This window comes from Mastigoproctus giganteus, chromosome 3 (genome assembly GCF_048544385.1).
Source record: "Mastigoproctus giganteus isolate SK-2022 chromosome 3, ASM4854438v1, whole genome shotgun sequence".
NCBI classification, from domain to species: domain Eukaryota; kingdom Metazoa; phylum Arthropoda; class Arachnida; order Uropygi; family Thelyphonidae; genus Mastigoproctus; species Mastigoproctus giganteus.
In genome coordinates, this window is record NC_143577.1 from 255,462,825 (window position 1) to 255,480,251 (window position 17,427).

The 17,427-nt window shown below is 36.9% G+C and overlaps 1 protein-coding gene across 1 annotated transcript in view; it reads right to left on the reverse strand.

Moving 5' to 3' along the window:
* Chc (clathrin heavy chain) overlaps positions 1–17,427 on the reverse strand; it is a 496,589-nt gene that overhangs the window by 387,668 nt on the left and 91,494 nt on the right. Inside the window, exon 5 of the mRNA XM_090369802.1 lies at positions 9,309–9,470. Coding sequence (XP_090225928.1) covers positions 9,309–9,470 — 162 coding nt within the window. The remainder of the gene's footprint in view (positions 1–9,308; positions 9,471–17,427) is intronic.

The following is a 17,427-nucleotide window of genomic DNA, read 5'->3' on the forward strand; positions in this document are numbered from 1 at the left end:
TTGCAGGAGGTGTAGGGGGCACAAAGACAAATCGGAATCATATGGCATTGCAGGGTCTGAAATGCCTTCGTCATGCGGTAGAGGACATTGAACAGGAGGTCGCATGAACAGCGATCCCGATGGAGGTCAGCATTTGCAAACCGGTTCCCGAGGCAGTAGGATGGACGAGTATTCAAACGTTGAACTGGCCGACATGTACCTCGTGTATGGAGCTACGGACTGTAATGGGCACGTCGCTCTGCACTTGTACCAGGAACGTTTCCCTCACAGGCATACGATTTTCGCATGTGTGCACAGAAAGTTACGTGAGAATGGTTGTTTCATGAGAGGTACCATGAATCGAGAGCAAACAATGAGGACACCAGACAATGAGGAGAATGTCCCGCATGTCTTGCAGAAGGCAATCCGAGTAAGAGTGCTCGAGCGATAGGCCAACGATTGGGTATTTTCCAATCCACTGTATGGAGGATACTGTCAACAAACCAAATGAGTTCATACCATCTGCAATGCATCCAATCATTGGATGCCTGCGGATTATCGACTCCAGAGGACTTTTGCTACTTGGTTTCTTCAACAGAAACAGTTCGCAAATGCTGACTTCCAGCGGGATCGCTGTTCACGCAACCTCCCGTTCAACATCCTCTACCGCATGACAAAGGCATTTCGGACCCTGCAATGCTATGTGGTTCCAATTCGTCTTTGTGCCCCCTACACCTCCTGCAAGTTTGTCGCACTGGTAGTGAATCACCCTGTATATATATAATTGAAAGAAATGTTGAACCAACAGTTCAAAGAAATGAAGCAAAAGCATATAAATGAAACATGATATGTATAGTAAACTTCAACTTAACAGAATTTATTATTAATGTCATCAAATATATGATTAAACATTACATCAGACTGTGATATTAGAGAATACAGGATATGGAGAATTATATACATATAAATGGATAACAGGCTAGTTGATAGTGAAGGAAAAGGTATGTGTGCCCTAAGCTATAAACAACAGAGAAACTACAAAAAAAATAAAAAAATAACATAAATTTACTTATTTGTTATTTGGTTTTTAGGAGCATTAGCAACTAAGGCCATATTGCTCCGGGGATATGCGGTGGTCATTCCCTGACCTTTCCACATCCTCCGTATTTGGTGATCACTGGCTTGAACCCCGGTCTAATCAAGAAGCGTGTGCTACACACTGCTGCTCCTGCCCACCTGGCTACAGAGGCACCCATAAATATTACTAAAATTATTATATCTAATTATCATATAAGGGTATACTGAATAGTATGTTATCAAGGGCTAGTAGCACCATTCAGTACATCCAAATAATTATCAACAAACTCAAAGCAAGCATGCATGACATGGGTCTTAATCTGGTTAGGATTACTTGTCTTGATTTTTTTTTTCCCATTCATCCAATTCCTGATTTTTGGCTTAATTTGAAAAGAGTATTATTCCTCCAGTAAATATATTCACTTTCAATCTCCATTATTTTTTCAATTGTAAAAGTTTAGCAGTAAAAAACATTCTTTACACAATCAGGAGTTATATAAAGGGTGCTACAGCAAGTTACACAATGAGCACTATGAAGAGTTACCATACTCACTGCTTTGGTTAACTACACTGGTTTGGTTTGTTTGTTTTTTGTGGTTTCCCACTTCACTACCCTGACATTTGGCTGTGTAGTAGCTAGAGTTTTTTTTGTTTTGGATGAAGTAAAAATATGACACATCCACCGTTGTTATCATTTCTAATGTATCCCCTTCTCTAAATTTTTGTTTTTACCTCTACTTGCTACCACTGCGCATGACTACAGCTTTTTATTAGCATTTTGTAATTAGTGAATAGAATCAGTAAAGGGACAGAGTTCCATCACAAAAAACAACTACAGAGCCTACATGACTTTGACTGACCCATCTGTGAAACTGTCTGGAAATAGTACATTGTGTAACTGTTCAAAGAGTAAAATAATTGAAGCCTTTTTTTCTTTTCTTTTTTTTTTCCATTCTAGAGACAAGAGAGGGGTGGATAAGGTGGTTAGGATGGGGGTATTTGTATTTCTGCAACACAACATTAAGGTTATCCACCGATAAGTCAAAACATTATGACCACCTACCTAATATGATGGTAGTCCTCCACGTGAAGCCAAAACAGCTGGTACCCAGCAAGACATGGACGCTACAAGATTTCTAAATGTGTCCTGTGGTATCTGGTACCAATAAGTAACCAGCAGATCCTTTAACTCATGTAAGGTCCGTGGTCGAGACGGTGCAGATCGGAGTTGCTGTTCCAACACAGACCACAAATGCTCGATGGGATTGATGTCTGGGGAATTTGGAGGCCAGGGCAATACCTGGAAATCTTCCTCATGTTCCGCAAGCCAGTCTCGAACAATCCGGGCAATGTAGCATGTCGCATTAACCTGCTGAAAGACAGCACTGCCAGAGGGGAAGACCTCTGGCAGTGAAAGGGTGTACCTGGTCAGCAATGTTTAGGTAGGTATCCCAGCAGAACATCACACAAACCATGACACTGCCACCACCAGCTTGTTTTCGTCCCACAGTGCATCCAGGCACCATCACTAAACCAGGTAAACATACCCACACACATACCCAGCCTTTCACATGGTGCAACAGAAAATGCGATTCATCAGACCAGACGACCTTCTTCCAATCACTCAAGATCCAGTTTCGATGCTCATGTGCCCATTGCTGTCACTGGTGAACCACATGCGCTGTTGACAGTGAACCATGGTTAGCATGGGCACTCTTAGCAGCCTGCAGCAAAGCAGCCCCATTTTCAGCAGGGTTCGATGTACTGTATGTTGTGACACATTACTCCCGTCACCAACATGCCAATTACTGGCGAGTTGCACCAGAGTCACCCTTCTGTTGCCACATACCATCCGGGAGAGCCTTTGCTCAGCAATCCTCTAGCATCAATAAACCGCGGTCATCCAACACCTCAGTTCGTGGGTTCCCCTCCTCAGACCACTTTAAGTAGGTACTTACCAGTGCTGACCATGACAACACCACTAGCTGTACTGTTTCAGATATGCTGTGACCGAGTTGTCCGGCCATTACAATTTGGCCTTTGTCAAACTCGCTTAAGCCCTCTGCCTTTCCCATCTGAAGAACAAGATGCAACACTGATTAACAGAGTTCAGTATTAGTTGCTTTTTAAAACGTGTCCTGACGCATCCACACACTCGCCATAGTTCACCTGCAGTTGCTTCGATTTGCATGACGACTCTCTGGTCAATGTTTTGGCTAATTGGTGTATGATACCAAAAGCAGATTTCTGGCAACTTACTAAAGCATCTGCAGTTTGTAGAGCAAATTACAATTGCAGTTTTATAATTAGCATTAGCAGAGGCATATGATGCAAGAGAGCAAGCTTATGCAGCATCAGCCAAAAAAAAAAACTCCCATTTCTCCCCTCCGCTCATTCGAAATACATGTCCAGCTGAGCCTTAAATTTATTTAGGCTATCAACTTCCACAACAAGGGATGGAAGTCTGTTCCACCAACCAACTACCTGCTGGCTAAAGACAAATTTCTGCACATCATTTCCTCAATTTGAATTTATGCCCTCTCAAGTAATTATTCTGACCAAGAGGAAGAATCCCATTGGCATTGAGCATGCTCAAACCATTCAAGGCTTTATACACCTCTATCACAGATCACATCGCCGGTGCCTAGTCTCCAGACACTGTAATTTGCAGAACTTAAGCCTTTCTCAGTAAGAGCAACCCTTTGTTCATTCACTAATCTTGTTGCCCTTCTCTGTACTCGTTCCAGCAGCTCTACATCCTTCCTTCTTGAAATGAGGCCTCCAGACCTGTATACAGTACTCAAGGTGTGGCCTGACCATTGCCTTATACAAGGAAATAATCACCTCCTTATCCCTGCTAGAAAAATCCCTGTATATCATTGACAAAACACCATGAGCTACTCTTGCAGCTCGTCTACACTGCTCAGAGAACTTCATATCTGCCTGCACAATTACCCCCAGGTCCTTTTCATTCTCTACCACTGTCTGTAGTACCACAGAGTTGATATGTTGCCCTGGGGTTGCTGTTTCCCATATGTAGTACTTTACATTTGTCAATGTTAAACTTCATTTGTCACCTCTCAGCCCATCTGCTCAACCTTTCCAGATCCTATTGCAGCAGCATAGCGTCAGTAGTGTCCTTAACAACCATGCCAACCTTTGTATCGTCTGCAAACTCTGACATTAAGCTTGATATACCATCAATATTATTTATAAATACATAAAACAATAATGGACCCAACACTGAACCTTGAGGAACTCCACTAATAACATTAGTCCACGTTGAGCAGTGTCCATTGAAGACCACTCACTGCCTTCTACCCCTCAACCACCCCTTTATCCATAGCAGCAATTTGCCTCCAATGCCACACTGCTCCAATTTGTGCAGCAGTCTTCCATGTGCAACAGTATCAAAAACCTTTCTAAGATCCAAGTATATAATATCAAAGTTATTCCCTGCATCCAGTTCTTTTGTGACTGCATCATAGTGTCCAATCAAATTGGTGCGGCAAGACTTTCCCTTAACAAAACCATGCTGTGTCCGAGCTATAACTGAAGTCTCATCTAGATGATCCTGCAATGTTTCTTTAACCAGTGCCTCCATTAATTTTCCTGGAACAGAAGTTAAACCTCACAGGTCTATAATTAATTGTGTCAGCCTTTGATCCTCCTTTGTGAATTGGGGTCACATTTGCACATCTCCAGTCTATCGATACCTCCCCTTCGTCCAAGGAAGCTCTCATAATTATGGCTAAGGGTTTGCTTACTTCCTTTGCTGACTCCTTTAATATAACTGGATAGATACCATCCACCCCAGGTACCTTTCTTGTGTTATCTTCAACAATTTCTCCTCCACTTTACTCTCAGTTATTACAAGATTATCTAGATTACTGCCAGAGTTGAATACACCTCTGACATTCCCCTCGCTGAATAATTCCTCATGTGTGAATGTTGATGCAAAATATTCATTTAGTTTGTTAGCTACCTGAGCAGGATCATCAACAGTTGAACCATCGATATCAAGTGGACCAATCTGATTTATCCCCTTCCTTCTAGAGTTTACATAAGAAAAGAACTGTTTTTCTTTGCATCCTTTGCCAAAGATCTCAATCTGCCTTCACCTGCCTAACCTCCTTTATATCTTGGTTACAGATCAACTTATATCTGTCATAGGCTTCTGTGTCACATGTTAATTTATATGTATCCCATGCACTTTTTTTCTGTCATATGTCTCATCAGTTCATCTGACATCCATTTAGACCTAAACCATGAACAATATTTCTTTGTTGGTATGAAAAGCCTAGTAACTTCCAAGATTAATTCTTTGATTTAATTCAAATATTTCCATTTTGAATTTGCTGTTGGTAACATCATCAGTTGGTCCCACTATATAGAATTTAATAAATGTCTCAGACCATCATAGTTGCCTTTACGAAAGCAAAAACCATTCCCTTTACCCCTGATGGTAGTTGCCTCTTTGAGTAATTCACTGCCACCTAGTGGTTCCTTTATCTGCAGATTCTTGATGCATGAATAATCACTACTGATAATCAGATCAAGAGTATTACTCCCTCTAGTTGCCTCCCAAACATGCTGATGTAGAAAACAATCATCCAATAAATCCACAAAAGCCTTGCTAGTGTGTGAGTGACCAACCCACAAATTCCAGTCAATATCTGGGAAATTAAAATCCCCCATTATAAGATTCTGATTTACTGGCCCACGCTATTTCCCTGTACAGTTCCTTATTATACTCATCAGAGTCATTAGGCCTATAGCACACTCCTACTCTCAATTTTGATCTCCCAGTACTTATGTCACACCAAACTGACTCGACACTGCACTGTCCAGCGATGTCGACTGGCTTCACTTCCTTGTATTTTGTGTGTTTCTTAACTAATAGCATAACCCCTTCTCTCTTCCTATCCTGTCTATCCTTTCTGTACACATTGTACTCCCCAAATTCCAGTTCTGCATTCCTTATATCTGTGTGACCCCACGTCTCTGATATCCCAACAATATCTGCCTTTGATGTTTTGAGCAATAGCTGAAATTCATTAAATGTATTTACCAAACTCCTAGCATTGGTGTACACGCAAGTTACATGCACCTGTTCCTATTCTTAGCTACCCTAACACAACCCATGTGTTTACTTGTACCGCAATGGCTCCCAGCAGTCTCTGAAATACCATGCATCTTGTTTTTCAGGCTTCTGCTCATTCTAATAGAAGCAGTGCAAGAATCTCTTTCACCTCTGCCAGTGGCTACTGTCAATCTATTGGTCTTTGTCTCCCCCCAAGCTAGCAGTTTTCCGACCCACCTAACACTGCCTCGATAGCATCAGCATGGAAGCAAGGAAACATGCATGGAAGCAAGTTTGCTCATTGTGATATGAAGCCCACACACTGCTACAAGAAGTGCACAATCTATTGTTAGCTGTTGTCTTTTATGTCAGTTACAATAAAACAATTACAATGAAGTTGTATACTCTGTTGGCCTTAGCAACACTGAACATGTTAAACACTGCACACTATGGGAAAGCAGTTTCTTTTTCAGAAAAAGATTTAAAAGCATTTTTTTGTCAATTTACTGAATATAAAAATAAGAATGTTATTTTGTTACATTAATCACAGCAGAAATGTAAAAAACATTTTTATTAAAATCCAGGGGGAATTAAGTAAATTACATTGCAAAAATATATTCTTCGATATGTTTCTATTTGTTTATTTTGATAATATAAAACAGCTACAATGCTCAATACATTCTACAACATGTATTTCAATATTTGTAGAAGAATAATAGAAATTTATCAAATATGATACATAGAACACTTCCGTATGGCACTCTCCAGAAATTAAAACAAATAAAAAATTAATGCAAAATGATAACTGTAATCATTTTGCATTAATTTTTTATTCATTTTAATTTCTAGAGAGTGCCATACAGAAGAATTCTTGTATCATATTGAGGTAAATTTCTCTTATTCTTCTACAAATATTTGTTTATTTTATACAATCAAAGATCCATGAAACGTGTTGCATTTTGATATTTTTTTTAAAATCCAGGAGAAATAAGCAAAGTATTAGAAAACAAGTTGAGTGAATATTATGTTGAAGTATGTGCAGTGAATTTAAAAGAATTCTCAATTTTTAAGGTAATTATTAATTAACTGGTAATAAATTAACTTTTATTAAATTTAATTTTCACTTTATTAATTGGGGAAAATAAAAATTCAGTTAATTCAATAAAAATCAAATGCATCTGAAGAGTGTGTGTGTAAAATCAACATTACTTATCCTACAATGGTTCAGAAGTATTAGAAAAATACCCTCCACTTCAAAACAGATTGCTATGAAAACTGTTAAAGTTAGATATTCAGTTCATCAGAAAATTCTGCTGGATGATCTATATTAATCTGAACTGACTATCAACTCCACAAGTGTGATGAGGTGACATGGAAACTATGGCATTTGCAAGTGTTGATTATTTTTTTCCTTCCTTCTAGTGAAGACTGTCCTAATTCTGATCTAGAAATAAACTAGGAAATTAGTAGTAGTATGCATTGTGAAGAAAATTTTGAAGGTGATACTGATGAAAGTTGGAAATGATTAAAGTCAATTTAAATCTGCAACATCTCTAAGCAATGTATGTTATTTGGTTTTTTAGGAGCATTAGCAACTAAGGCTAGGCAGCGTATGTGGAAATGTTAAAACAAATGAGGAATGTGATAATAACCTTATGTTTCTTCCTCTAACAGGTACACATTTTTACTGTTTAAATGATAAAACCAATTTAATAATTCTTGTTTTGCAAGAAAAAAATTCTCTTGGTATTTTGCTTCCATCAATGCTAACTTTATGCTGCAGCCATTAATGAATGCAAGAAGTAAAAATATCTCCCTTTCATTAACCTTTGGCCTTGAGGATGAAAGACTAGTCTTAAAACTAATGAAAAAAAAATCACAAATTTGTTTTGAAACTAATTTGCAACTTATGCAATATCTGTGCATTACACAAGTGTAATGATATAAATATAATGCATGTTATGTAATGAATACCATTTTCACAAAATTTTCAATATAACAAAAATATTTCTATATCCTGGCCCACTTTCCTTATTGTTAGTGCTTTGTAAAACACATTTGAACAAAAGAATTTTAGCAAAAAATTCAGTACAATGAACTATTTTCAAAGTCAACTATTCCCAAATTTAATGGTTCATAATGAAAAGCAAATTTGTTCAGACAATTGTGAATGGCATTGTGTAGCCCAAAGTGTAGATATGATTGTGGGAGCATTCACTTGTATAAAAATATAGAAATCTTAAAAAATATGAAAAGAATTCAATATTACAAGCTCTATGCTCTCCACATTTTTGAATGAATCATATGCTACCCCTCCCCAATCTCTGCTGCATGTACCTGGTAAGTGTTCCAGAAACTTTTACAAAAAGGTGCATTTAAGAATTAATACTTGTAGTCAATTTTTTGTTATGTAAAGTAAGCTATTTTGTTTACATTTGCCTAAGCAGTTCACTCAAGTGGCAAGAAAGAAAAAAAAGCATCAGAATTAATTTAATTCCACTTGGCACTAACTGAACCTGCACATTTTCAATTATACTAAAGTGTTTCCATATTAATGTAGGGATAATAAGTTTTAGCACTAAAATCAAAAACTAAAGTATCAATGTGAAGAAGTAAAAAAGTTGTCTACTATTTCTTAATGTGTGATATATTATAAATAAAATATATTTTCGTGACACAAAAAAAAATTTTTTTTTAGTTTGCAGTACAGATGATTTTGTCATTTTATTTATTGATTTAAATAAAGAAATCACTTCTACATGCAGCAGAATTTTTGAAATAACTAGATGATTCTTTTGAATAATTTCCTGCAATATTCATTAAAATAAATTGATTCAAAATGATATGAACAACCCTGTGAAGTTTGTTATAATGGGATTTTAACATATATCCATTTGAAATTGAAAATGTGCTTTCTCACATACCAACATTTAATCTTCCTTCCTCACAAAGTATTATACAAAAGAAACATCTCATTTTTGAGACCATATTCAGAACTGTTTCAGTTCATATGTACAGATATATACATTTGTCCATCTGTTATTTCCAACAGTTTCAAACAATAATCAAGGATAAAACTCTTGCAATGTTCTAGGTGTAAATGTAGGCTTTATAGATTTTTTTTTTTTTTTTTAGTATATCATTAATCTTTAAAAAAGTGAAATGTCACCTTTCCACCCTGAGCTGATCTTACAGCAAAACAAAACAGTGTTGATGGTTCTGGATTTCCCTCTAATTTAAACTGAGAAAAGGCAGCTGCATGACCTTCAATAGGCTGGCTCACCCTTCTTTCGACTGAGTAAAGTTGCATGGCCCCTACCACTCTGTTTTGCTGAAAACAGAACATAAGATACATAATTATCATGCAAAACAGGATGAGTTAAATATGAATATTCTGGAAACATTGTATGAATTAAGAGCAATGATTTTTTTTTTTTTTAAATTCTGGAATTTATTTCTGAAATTGAAATGCTGGATCTCTAAAGTACTAATGCATTTAATTCATCAACTCAAAGAATTTTTCATTGTTGAAATTTAAAGTTTTCCTAAAACCAAGACTTAACCCTTTATGGTCATCTGACATTGCAGTGGCTGCAACAGTTGGTTTTGCTCATAATGAAATTTGTTATCCCACTTTGCAGGTGTAATTATTGTACTACCATGGTAGTATAATAATTACACCATATTATATATATTTTTCACATTATATATATTTCATATATTCATATATATAATGTGAAAAAAAAAAAAAGACTAATATTTATATTAAATTGTTAACAGTTTTTCTTCAATTTATAAGTCACTGTTAGAAGTGTTTAGAGTGCCAACTCAAGCCTTTCTAGTGAATAAAATCAATTTTTAAATCAATTTTTAGAACTTTACTTCAGAATTTGAATCAACCAAGTGTTTTTTGGTGTTAACATGAAACTTTAAAAAAAAAAACTTAATATAAAAGAATACTGGTCTGAAGAATAAACAGAATTCCATTTTTCAAAAATGCATACTGGAGGAAAAGATTTGTTTGAATATTAAAAGTAGTTTGAAATTTGTTTGAGTATTGAAAATTTTCCACAAACTAAATATGAAACAAAAGGAATTGAAAGTAGGTGATTTAAGGTAAAAATCAATAAATAATTAATTAATATTTAAAATGTCTAAAGGGTTTATAAAAAATGTTTTACCATGCAGTTTACATATAATCTCATGCAAACCAAAATATAAATTATTTCTGAATAATTCTAGTAGGGGATTTTTTTTTTTTTTTTTTTTTTTTTTTGAGTTGGACTGCACTGGGAAGACAGCAAAATAATTCTGGATTGAAAAGGGTTAAAATCAATTTGAAAATCTATTTATGAACGTGGCACCAATATGAGATGGTGCTGCTGGAACCAGTAGCTAGTAAAAAATGTGTACATGTATGTATATTTGTTAAGAGTGGAATGGGGGATGGTAAATTTTCAAATTACGATGAACAAAAAAAATAAAATTATATATACAGTAAAACCCCCATATCCACGGGGGATACGTTCCAAGACCTACCGTGGATGGCTGAAACCGTGGATATAAGCAAACACCTGCTGACCCCATATATAAGGCAATTTTCTTGTACTGTATATGGATAATAAAGTTTAATTGATAAATTAAACACACAGTAAGACATTACCAACATTAAATACAATAATAATAAAGTACAGAAGACTCTCGATTTACCGAGACACTTCAAGACTCCAAATTAAAAAAAAAAAGGAAAAAGTCAACCAGAAATCATAAAATTCAAGTAATAACTAGAATATTTTGCAGTTATTTGTCGCTTATTTACGACTTGCAAACAGATATTCTGCAAGTCATAAATAAGCGACAAGAACTGGCATTATAAGTCATCATTGAGAGATTAGGGTACCTATTATCTTGCAACCCCTGCTGTCTTCACACCTACCACTCAAAAAAAAAAAAAAAAAAAAAAAAAAGAGAGACCAAATGTTTAGTTTGATTTAGTGCATCACGTCAATTGTGTTCCGGCACACTGCAAAAGGACAAATTTTGTTTCATTATTTGTCAAGGATGTCAGAATTTTTTTTTTTCTTTTTTTTTATAGTAACTTTTTTTTTTTGTTTATAAATCGCAAAAATGATGGGCAAACACAAGAGTTGTGCTTTTAAATTAAACAAAAACTTGAAATTATTCAAAAGTTTGAAAACTGTACATCCGTTAAATCTCTAAAGAACCAGTATAATGCTGGTGACCAAACCATATGCAACATTGTAAAAATAAAGGGAAGCTATTCAATTTAAAATCGACATCATAAAAAATAAAAGGAAGCATCATATTGGACATGCGAGTAGTAAGTGTTAAGTTTTTCGTTAATTTCCCCCGTGGTTAACCGCAGGTAACTGAATCAGTGGATATCTAATCAGCGGATACAGGGGCACAACTGTATTGCCAAACTTGGTTATAATGAGCACAGAAATAATAAGATCACAGCTGTAATGAGCAAAAAGCCATAATGATTTTAATTCACACGTATTTCCATACAATCTCTCACTGTTATAATGAGCATACTACACGGATATACCGTACAAATTTTGATAGATATGCAAACATTCTTAATTGCTCGGGTAGTCGAAAAAACCCAATTCTTGGAATAGACAAAAATGAAAAGGACGACTTAGCTTTTATGGCCACCAGCATCAAGATTAGCAGCCAGTTAATGACCTTGTCCTTTCGGGGATGGGGGCTATAACAATAGTGCATTGGCATTTCACTTTTTGCATTACCCTATTTACAGATTGTCTTGTATTATTCACTTTTGAAGTAAAATCAGTTAGAAATGATCCCTTCCTTTGGAAACAAGTCTGCTAACAAAAGGAAGTGTCTCTCGATTTGCAAAAAGATCAATTATTTGTGAGTTAGAATGTGGTGCAAAACGTTTTGTCCTCTTCTACAGTACCAACATTGTGGAAGAATAAACATGTTTACATATCAGCATTGGAAAAGAACATAATCAAAAAAATTAGAAAGTGCGAGGTTACAAATGTCAATGAAGCATTGCTTCGATGGTTTACTACACAAAGAAGTGCTGGATTTTCAAGTGACTGTCTGATCTTGAAGGCTCAAGCAGAAAAATTTGCTAAACAATTTGGATGCGATGATTTTGTATGTAACAACTGTTGGCTGGATCGGTTTAAAAACCAAATACAAATAATATGTAGGTATATACTAATATTTTTTATCTCTAATATTTCTTTTGTTTTTTAAATCTTGTTTTATCAAGTTATAGTGAGTAATGGTTATAAGGAGGAAACTGTCAGTCCCTTGATGTCCAAGTTTGACTGTATGCGTGCATGTGTGTGTATGAGCCTGATAAATATATTATATTTACCTGACCATGTATAAATATTTTCTTTATCTAAGATCAGATTTTCGCTTTCTCCTTTTTTCAACTTAACTAAAATTTGCCCACCCATTTCTGATGACAGCTATTTCACCTTTTATTTTTTTTTTAATCTTTTTAATTTACAGTTCCCTCACCTCTAATTGGCTTTACAATTCAGCCTATAATTTTCTTAATTCATCATAACATATATGGGGGGAATTAATCAAGAACAAAAAATTTAGAAGAAACGAACTTTTTTGCTATACTTCTAAATAAGAGAAATGGTTTTATGGCACCACAAAAATAGCATTGAAAGGAGGGGGAAGGAGGATCATAACCATGCCTTAGTTATCAATTTTTAACTTGCAAACTGCCAAAGTGTAAAGTAACACTTGCACTCAGGTGGGGGATTTTTTTTTTTTTTTTTTGCTGCAAGAGCCAATATCGGAAAGATGACCTGAGGGTAGCTACGTTTCAAATAACCAGGAAGCTAATACTACAGAAACAGCTAAATTAAGGGGTACTAAAATGGTTAGAAGTTTAGAGGGGAACAGGCATTGTGCGTGTAATCAAACACTCAGTCTAAAACATTGATGGATCCAATATCTTTCTATTTTAGAAGATTTAGGAGAAGTCCAGTTGGCTTGCCTCCCTAAAATCCACTCATACACACCTTCCCCATGGTAAGCCCTGTTACGTCACTTTGGTGGCAATGAACGTATAAAGTGGTTCTCTTCAAGGTACCTGGTCAGTGTGAAGAGGAAATGACCAAACCCTCCAAGAACATGGTGACACAATGAAACAAATGGCCCTCAGACCCCAGCAGCTTTCACTCTCCCTCTTACGGCACTGAGAGGATCAGAGTGGAAGCAGAGGGTGCTAAGAATCTTTGGGTACAACCAGGCTGCCATGCACAGAAACTGAACTTGGCCTATTACAACGTATGATCGCTCATCAGTGAAGCCAGGATACTAGAACTAGAAAAGGAATTAGAAAATGTGAATTGGATTATCATTGGTTTGGCTGAAATAAGAAGAAATGAATCGCTTGTAAGTTTATCAAGTGGAAATCTGCTGGACACCAATGGAAATATTGAAAACAGCAAACGCAGAGTTGGTTTTCTGGTCCATAAAGATATAAAAAACATTTTGGAATTCAAAAGTACATCACCAAGGGTGTCAAGACTGCTTCTCAGGATTTCTAATAGGGACAAACTAAAGGCTATAATGGTTTATGCACCAACATCAAGCCATGATGAAGAGGTTGAAGAAATGTACACTGAAATTAGCATTAGCAAGGGCACATGATGCAAGAAAGCAAGCTTAAGCTTATATAGCATCAACCAAAAAAAAAAAACACACCCTTCTCATTTCACCCATCCACTCGCTCCAAATGTTTGTCTAGTTCTGCCTTGAATCTGTTTAAGCTACCAACTTCTACGACAACAGATGGAAGTTTGTTCCAGCAAACAAAAGCACATCTATCCTACAACTTTCTTTCCTCAATTTGAATTTATGCCCTCTCGGGTGATTATTCTGAGCAAGAGGAAGAATCCCATCAGCATTGAGCATGCTCATACAATTCAAGGCTTTATACACCTGAATCAGATCACCTTGCAAGCGCCTAGACTCCAGACACTGTAAATTACAAAATTTAAGCCTTTCTTCGTAAGAGCAACCCTTTGTTACATTCACTAATCTTGTTGCCCTTCTCTGTACTCATTCCAACAGCTCTACATCCTTAAAATGAGGCCTCCAGACCTGTATACAGTACTCAAGGTGCAGCCTGACAATTGGCCTTATACAAAGGGTTAATGACATCCTTATCCCTGCTAGAAAAATTCCTCTATATCATTGACAAGACACCAAGAGCTACTCTTGCAGACTGTCTGCACTGCTCAGAAAACTTCATATCTGCCTGCACAATTACCCCCAGGTCCTTTTCACTCTCTACCACTGACAGTGTAGTACCACACAGTTGATATGTTACTCTGGGGTTATTCCTTCCCATATGCAGGCAATGTTAAACTTCAGTTCCAACCTCTCAGCCCACTGCTCAACTTTTCTAGATCCTGTTGCAGCAGCGTACTGTCATTAGTGTCATTAACAACCCTGCCGACCTTCATATCGTCTGCAAACTTGAACATTAAGCCTGATATACCATCAACAATATCATTAATTAATACAGAAAACAACAATGGACCAAACACTGAACCCTGGGGGACTCCACTAATAACATTAGACCACAAAGAGCAGTGTCCATTGATTACCACTGTCTTCTCCCACTCAACCATCCCTTTATCCATAGTAGCAATTTGCCTCCAATGCCACACTTCTCCAATTTGTGCAGAAACCTTCCATGTGCAACAGTATCAAAAACCTTTCTAAGATCAAAATATGATATCAAAATTATTCTTTGAACCAGTTTCTTTGTAACTACATCATAGTATCCAATCAAATTGGTCAGACAAGACTTCCCCTTAACAAACCCATGCTGTGTCCAAGCTATTACTGAAGCCTTGTCTAGATGATCCCGCAATGCTTCTTTAACCAGTGCCTCCATTAATTTCCCTTGAACAGAAGTTAAACTAACAGGTCTGTAATTACCTGTGTCTCCCTTTGATCCTCCTTTGTGGATTGGGATCACATTGCACATCTCCAGTCAATGGGAACCTCCCCTAAGTCCAAGAAAGCTCTCATAATTATGGCTAAGGGTTTGCTTACTTCCTTTGATGTTCTCCTTTAATATAACTGGATAGATTCCATCCACCCCAGGTGCCTGTATGTTTATCTTCAATTGTTCCTCCACTTTACTCTCAGCTATTACAAGATTATCTAACTTATTGCCAGAGTGAGGAATAAATCATTCATGTGTGAATATAGATGCAAAATATTCATTTAGTTTGTTAGCTGCCTGAACAGGATCATCAACAGTTGAACCATCGATATCAAGGGGACTTCTCATTCATCCCCTTCCTTCTAGAGTTTACATAAGTAAAGAACTCTTTGCTGTTTTTCTTTGCATCCTTTGCCCAAGATTTCTCGTAATCTGCCTTTGCCTGCCTAACCTCCATTGTGACTTGGTTACAGACAAGCTTATACCTATCATAGGCTTCTGTGTCACCTGTTAATTTATATGTATCCCATGCATTTTTCTAATTAGTTCATCTGACATCCATTTAGGTCTAAATCTTGAACAATATTTCTTAGTTGAAGCATAGTAGCTTTAAAGATTATTTATTTGAATGCCTCCCATTTTGAATTTGCTGTTGGTAACATCATCAGTTGGTCCCACATTATAGAATTTAAATACTGTCTCAGACCTAGAGCAAAAAACCCACGAAAAGGGTTTTTGCTACGAAAGCAAAAACCCTTCCCTTTACCCCTGATGGTAGTTACCTCTGAGTAAATCCCACTTCAGCACACTGATCACTGCCACTTAGTGGTTCCTTTATTTGCAGATTCTTAATGCATGAAGAATCACTCTGATAATCAGATCAAGAGTATTACTCTCTCTAGTTGCCTCCCAAACATGCTTCTGTAGAAAACAATCATCCAATAAATTCACAAAAGCCTTGCTAGTGTGTGTGACCAACCCTCAAATTCCGGTCAATCTCTGAGAAATTAAAATCCCCCATTATAAGATCCTCTGATTTACTGGCCCACTATTTCTCTCCACAATTATACTCATCGGATTCATTAGGCCTATAACACGCACACCTAATCTCATTTTTCCTTTCCCAGTCCTTAGGTCACACCAAACAGCCTCAACATTGCATCGTCCACCAACATCAATTGGATGCACTTCCTTAGATTTTAATGTGTTTCTTAACTAACAGCATAATTCCTCCTCCCTTCCTGTCCTGTCTATTCTTTCTGTACACATTGTTCTCCCCAAATTCCAATTCTGCACTGCTTATGTCTGTGTGACACCACTTCTCTAATATCCCAACAATATCTGCCTTTGATGTCGATTAACACTTCAAGCTCATCAAATTTATTAACTATACTCCTAGCATTGGTGTACATGCAAGTATACGTGCACCTGTTTGTACTCTTAGTTACCCTAACACAGCCATGTTTTTACTTGTTCCGCTATGACTCCCAGAAGTCCTGGAAATCCCCATTGCCTTTCTTTCCAGGCTGCTGCTCAATTACATTTCAATAGAAGCAGTGCAAGAATCACTTTCACCTCTGCCGGCGGCTACTGTTAGTCTATTAGTCCGTGTATACCCCCAAGCTAGCAGTTTTCCGACCCACCTAACTCTGCCTCGAGAGCATCAGCAAATATTCTTGCACTCTTTCTATTTAAGTGTATGCCATCCCTGTAGAAGCAGTCTCTCCTGTTAACAAGCACAGACCAGGCTGAGAAAAATTCTACCCCTTGAGCCTTGCACAATCTCTCCAGGGCCAAACTGATCGACAAGGCTCTCATCATATACTCCCTCCTATCGTGTCTGGACAGAAATTTAGACACTTTCAAATTCAACCCTAACTCTCAGCTTTTTTCAACATTGAACTCTACTTGTTGATCATGAGTAGAATTTGACGATTAGAATCTGATCATTTGATCGACAGGGAGACAATTATCTCCAAATTTGTTTACTGCTGCCCTTGATGCTTTCAGAAGGTTAGACTAGTCACAGAAAGGAGTCAATGTGAATGGAGAGTATCTAAACCATTGAAAGATGCAGTTACCTGCCAAGTAACTGCATCTTTCAGGACAACTCTGCTCCTTAACATTGGGCAAAAAGTGTAAGTAGGCACTTGTAGTTACCTTAGCTTCATTTCTGCATTAGAGGTTCGACAGTAATGTGTTTACATTTGTTACAGGTGAAAAAAATGGCTGGAAGAACTGTCCATTACAACTCTTAGCTGGCCAGAAAACAGCCTGGACCTGAATCCTCTAGAGAACT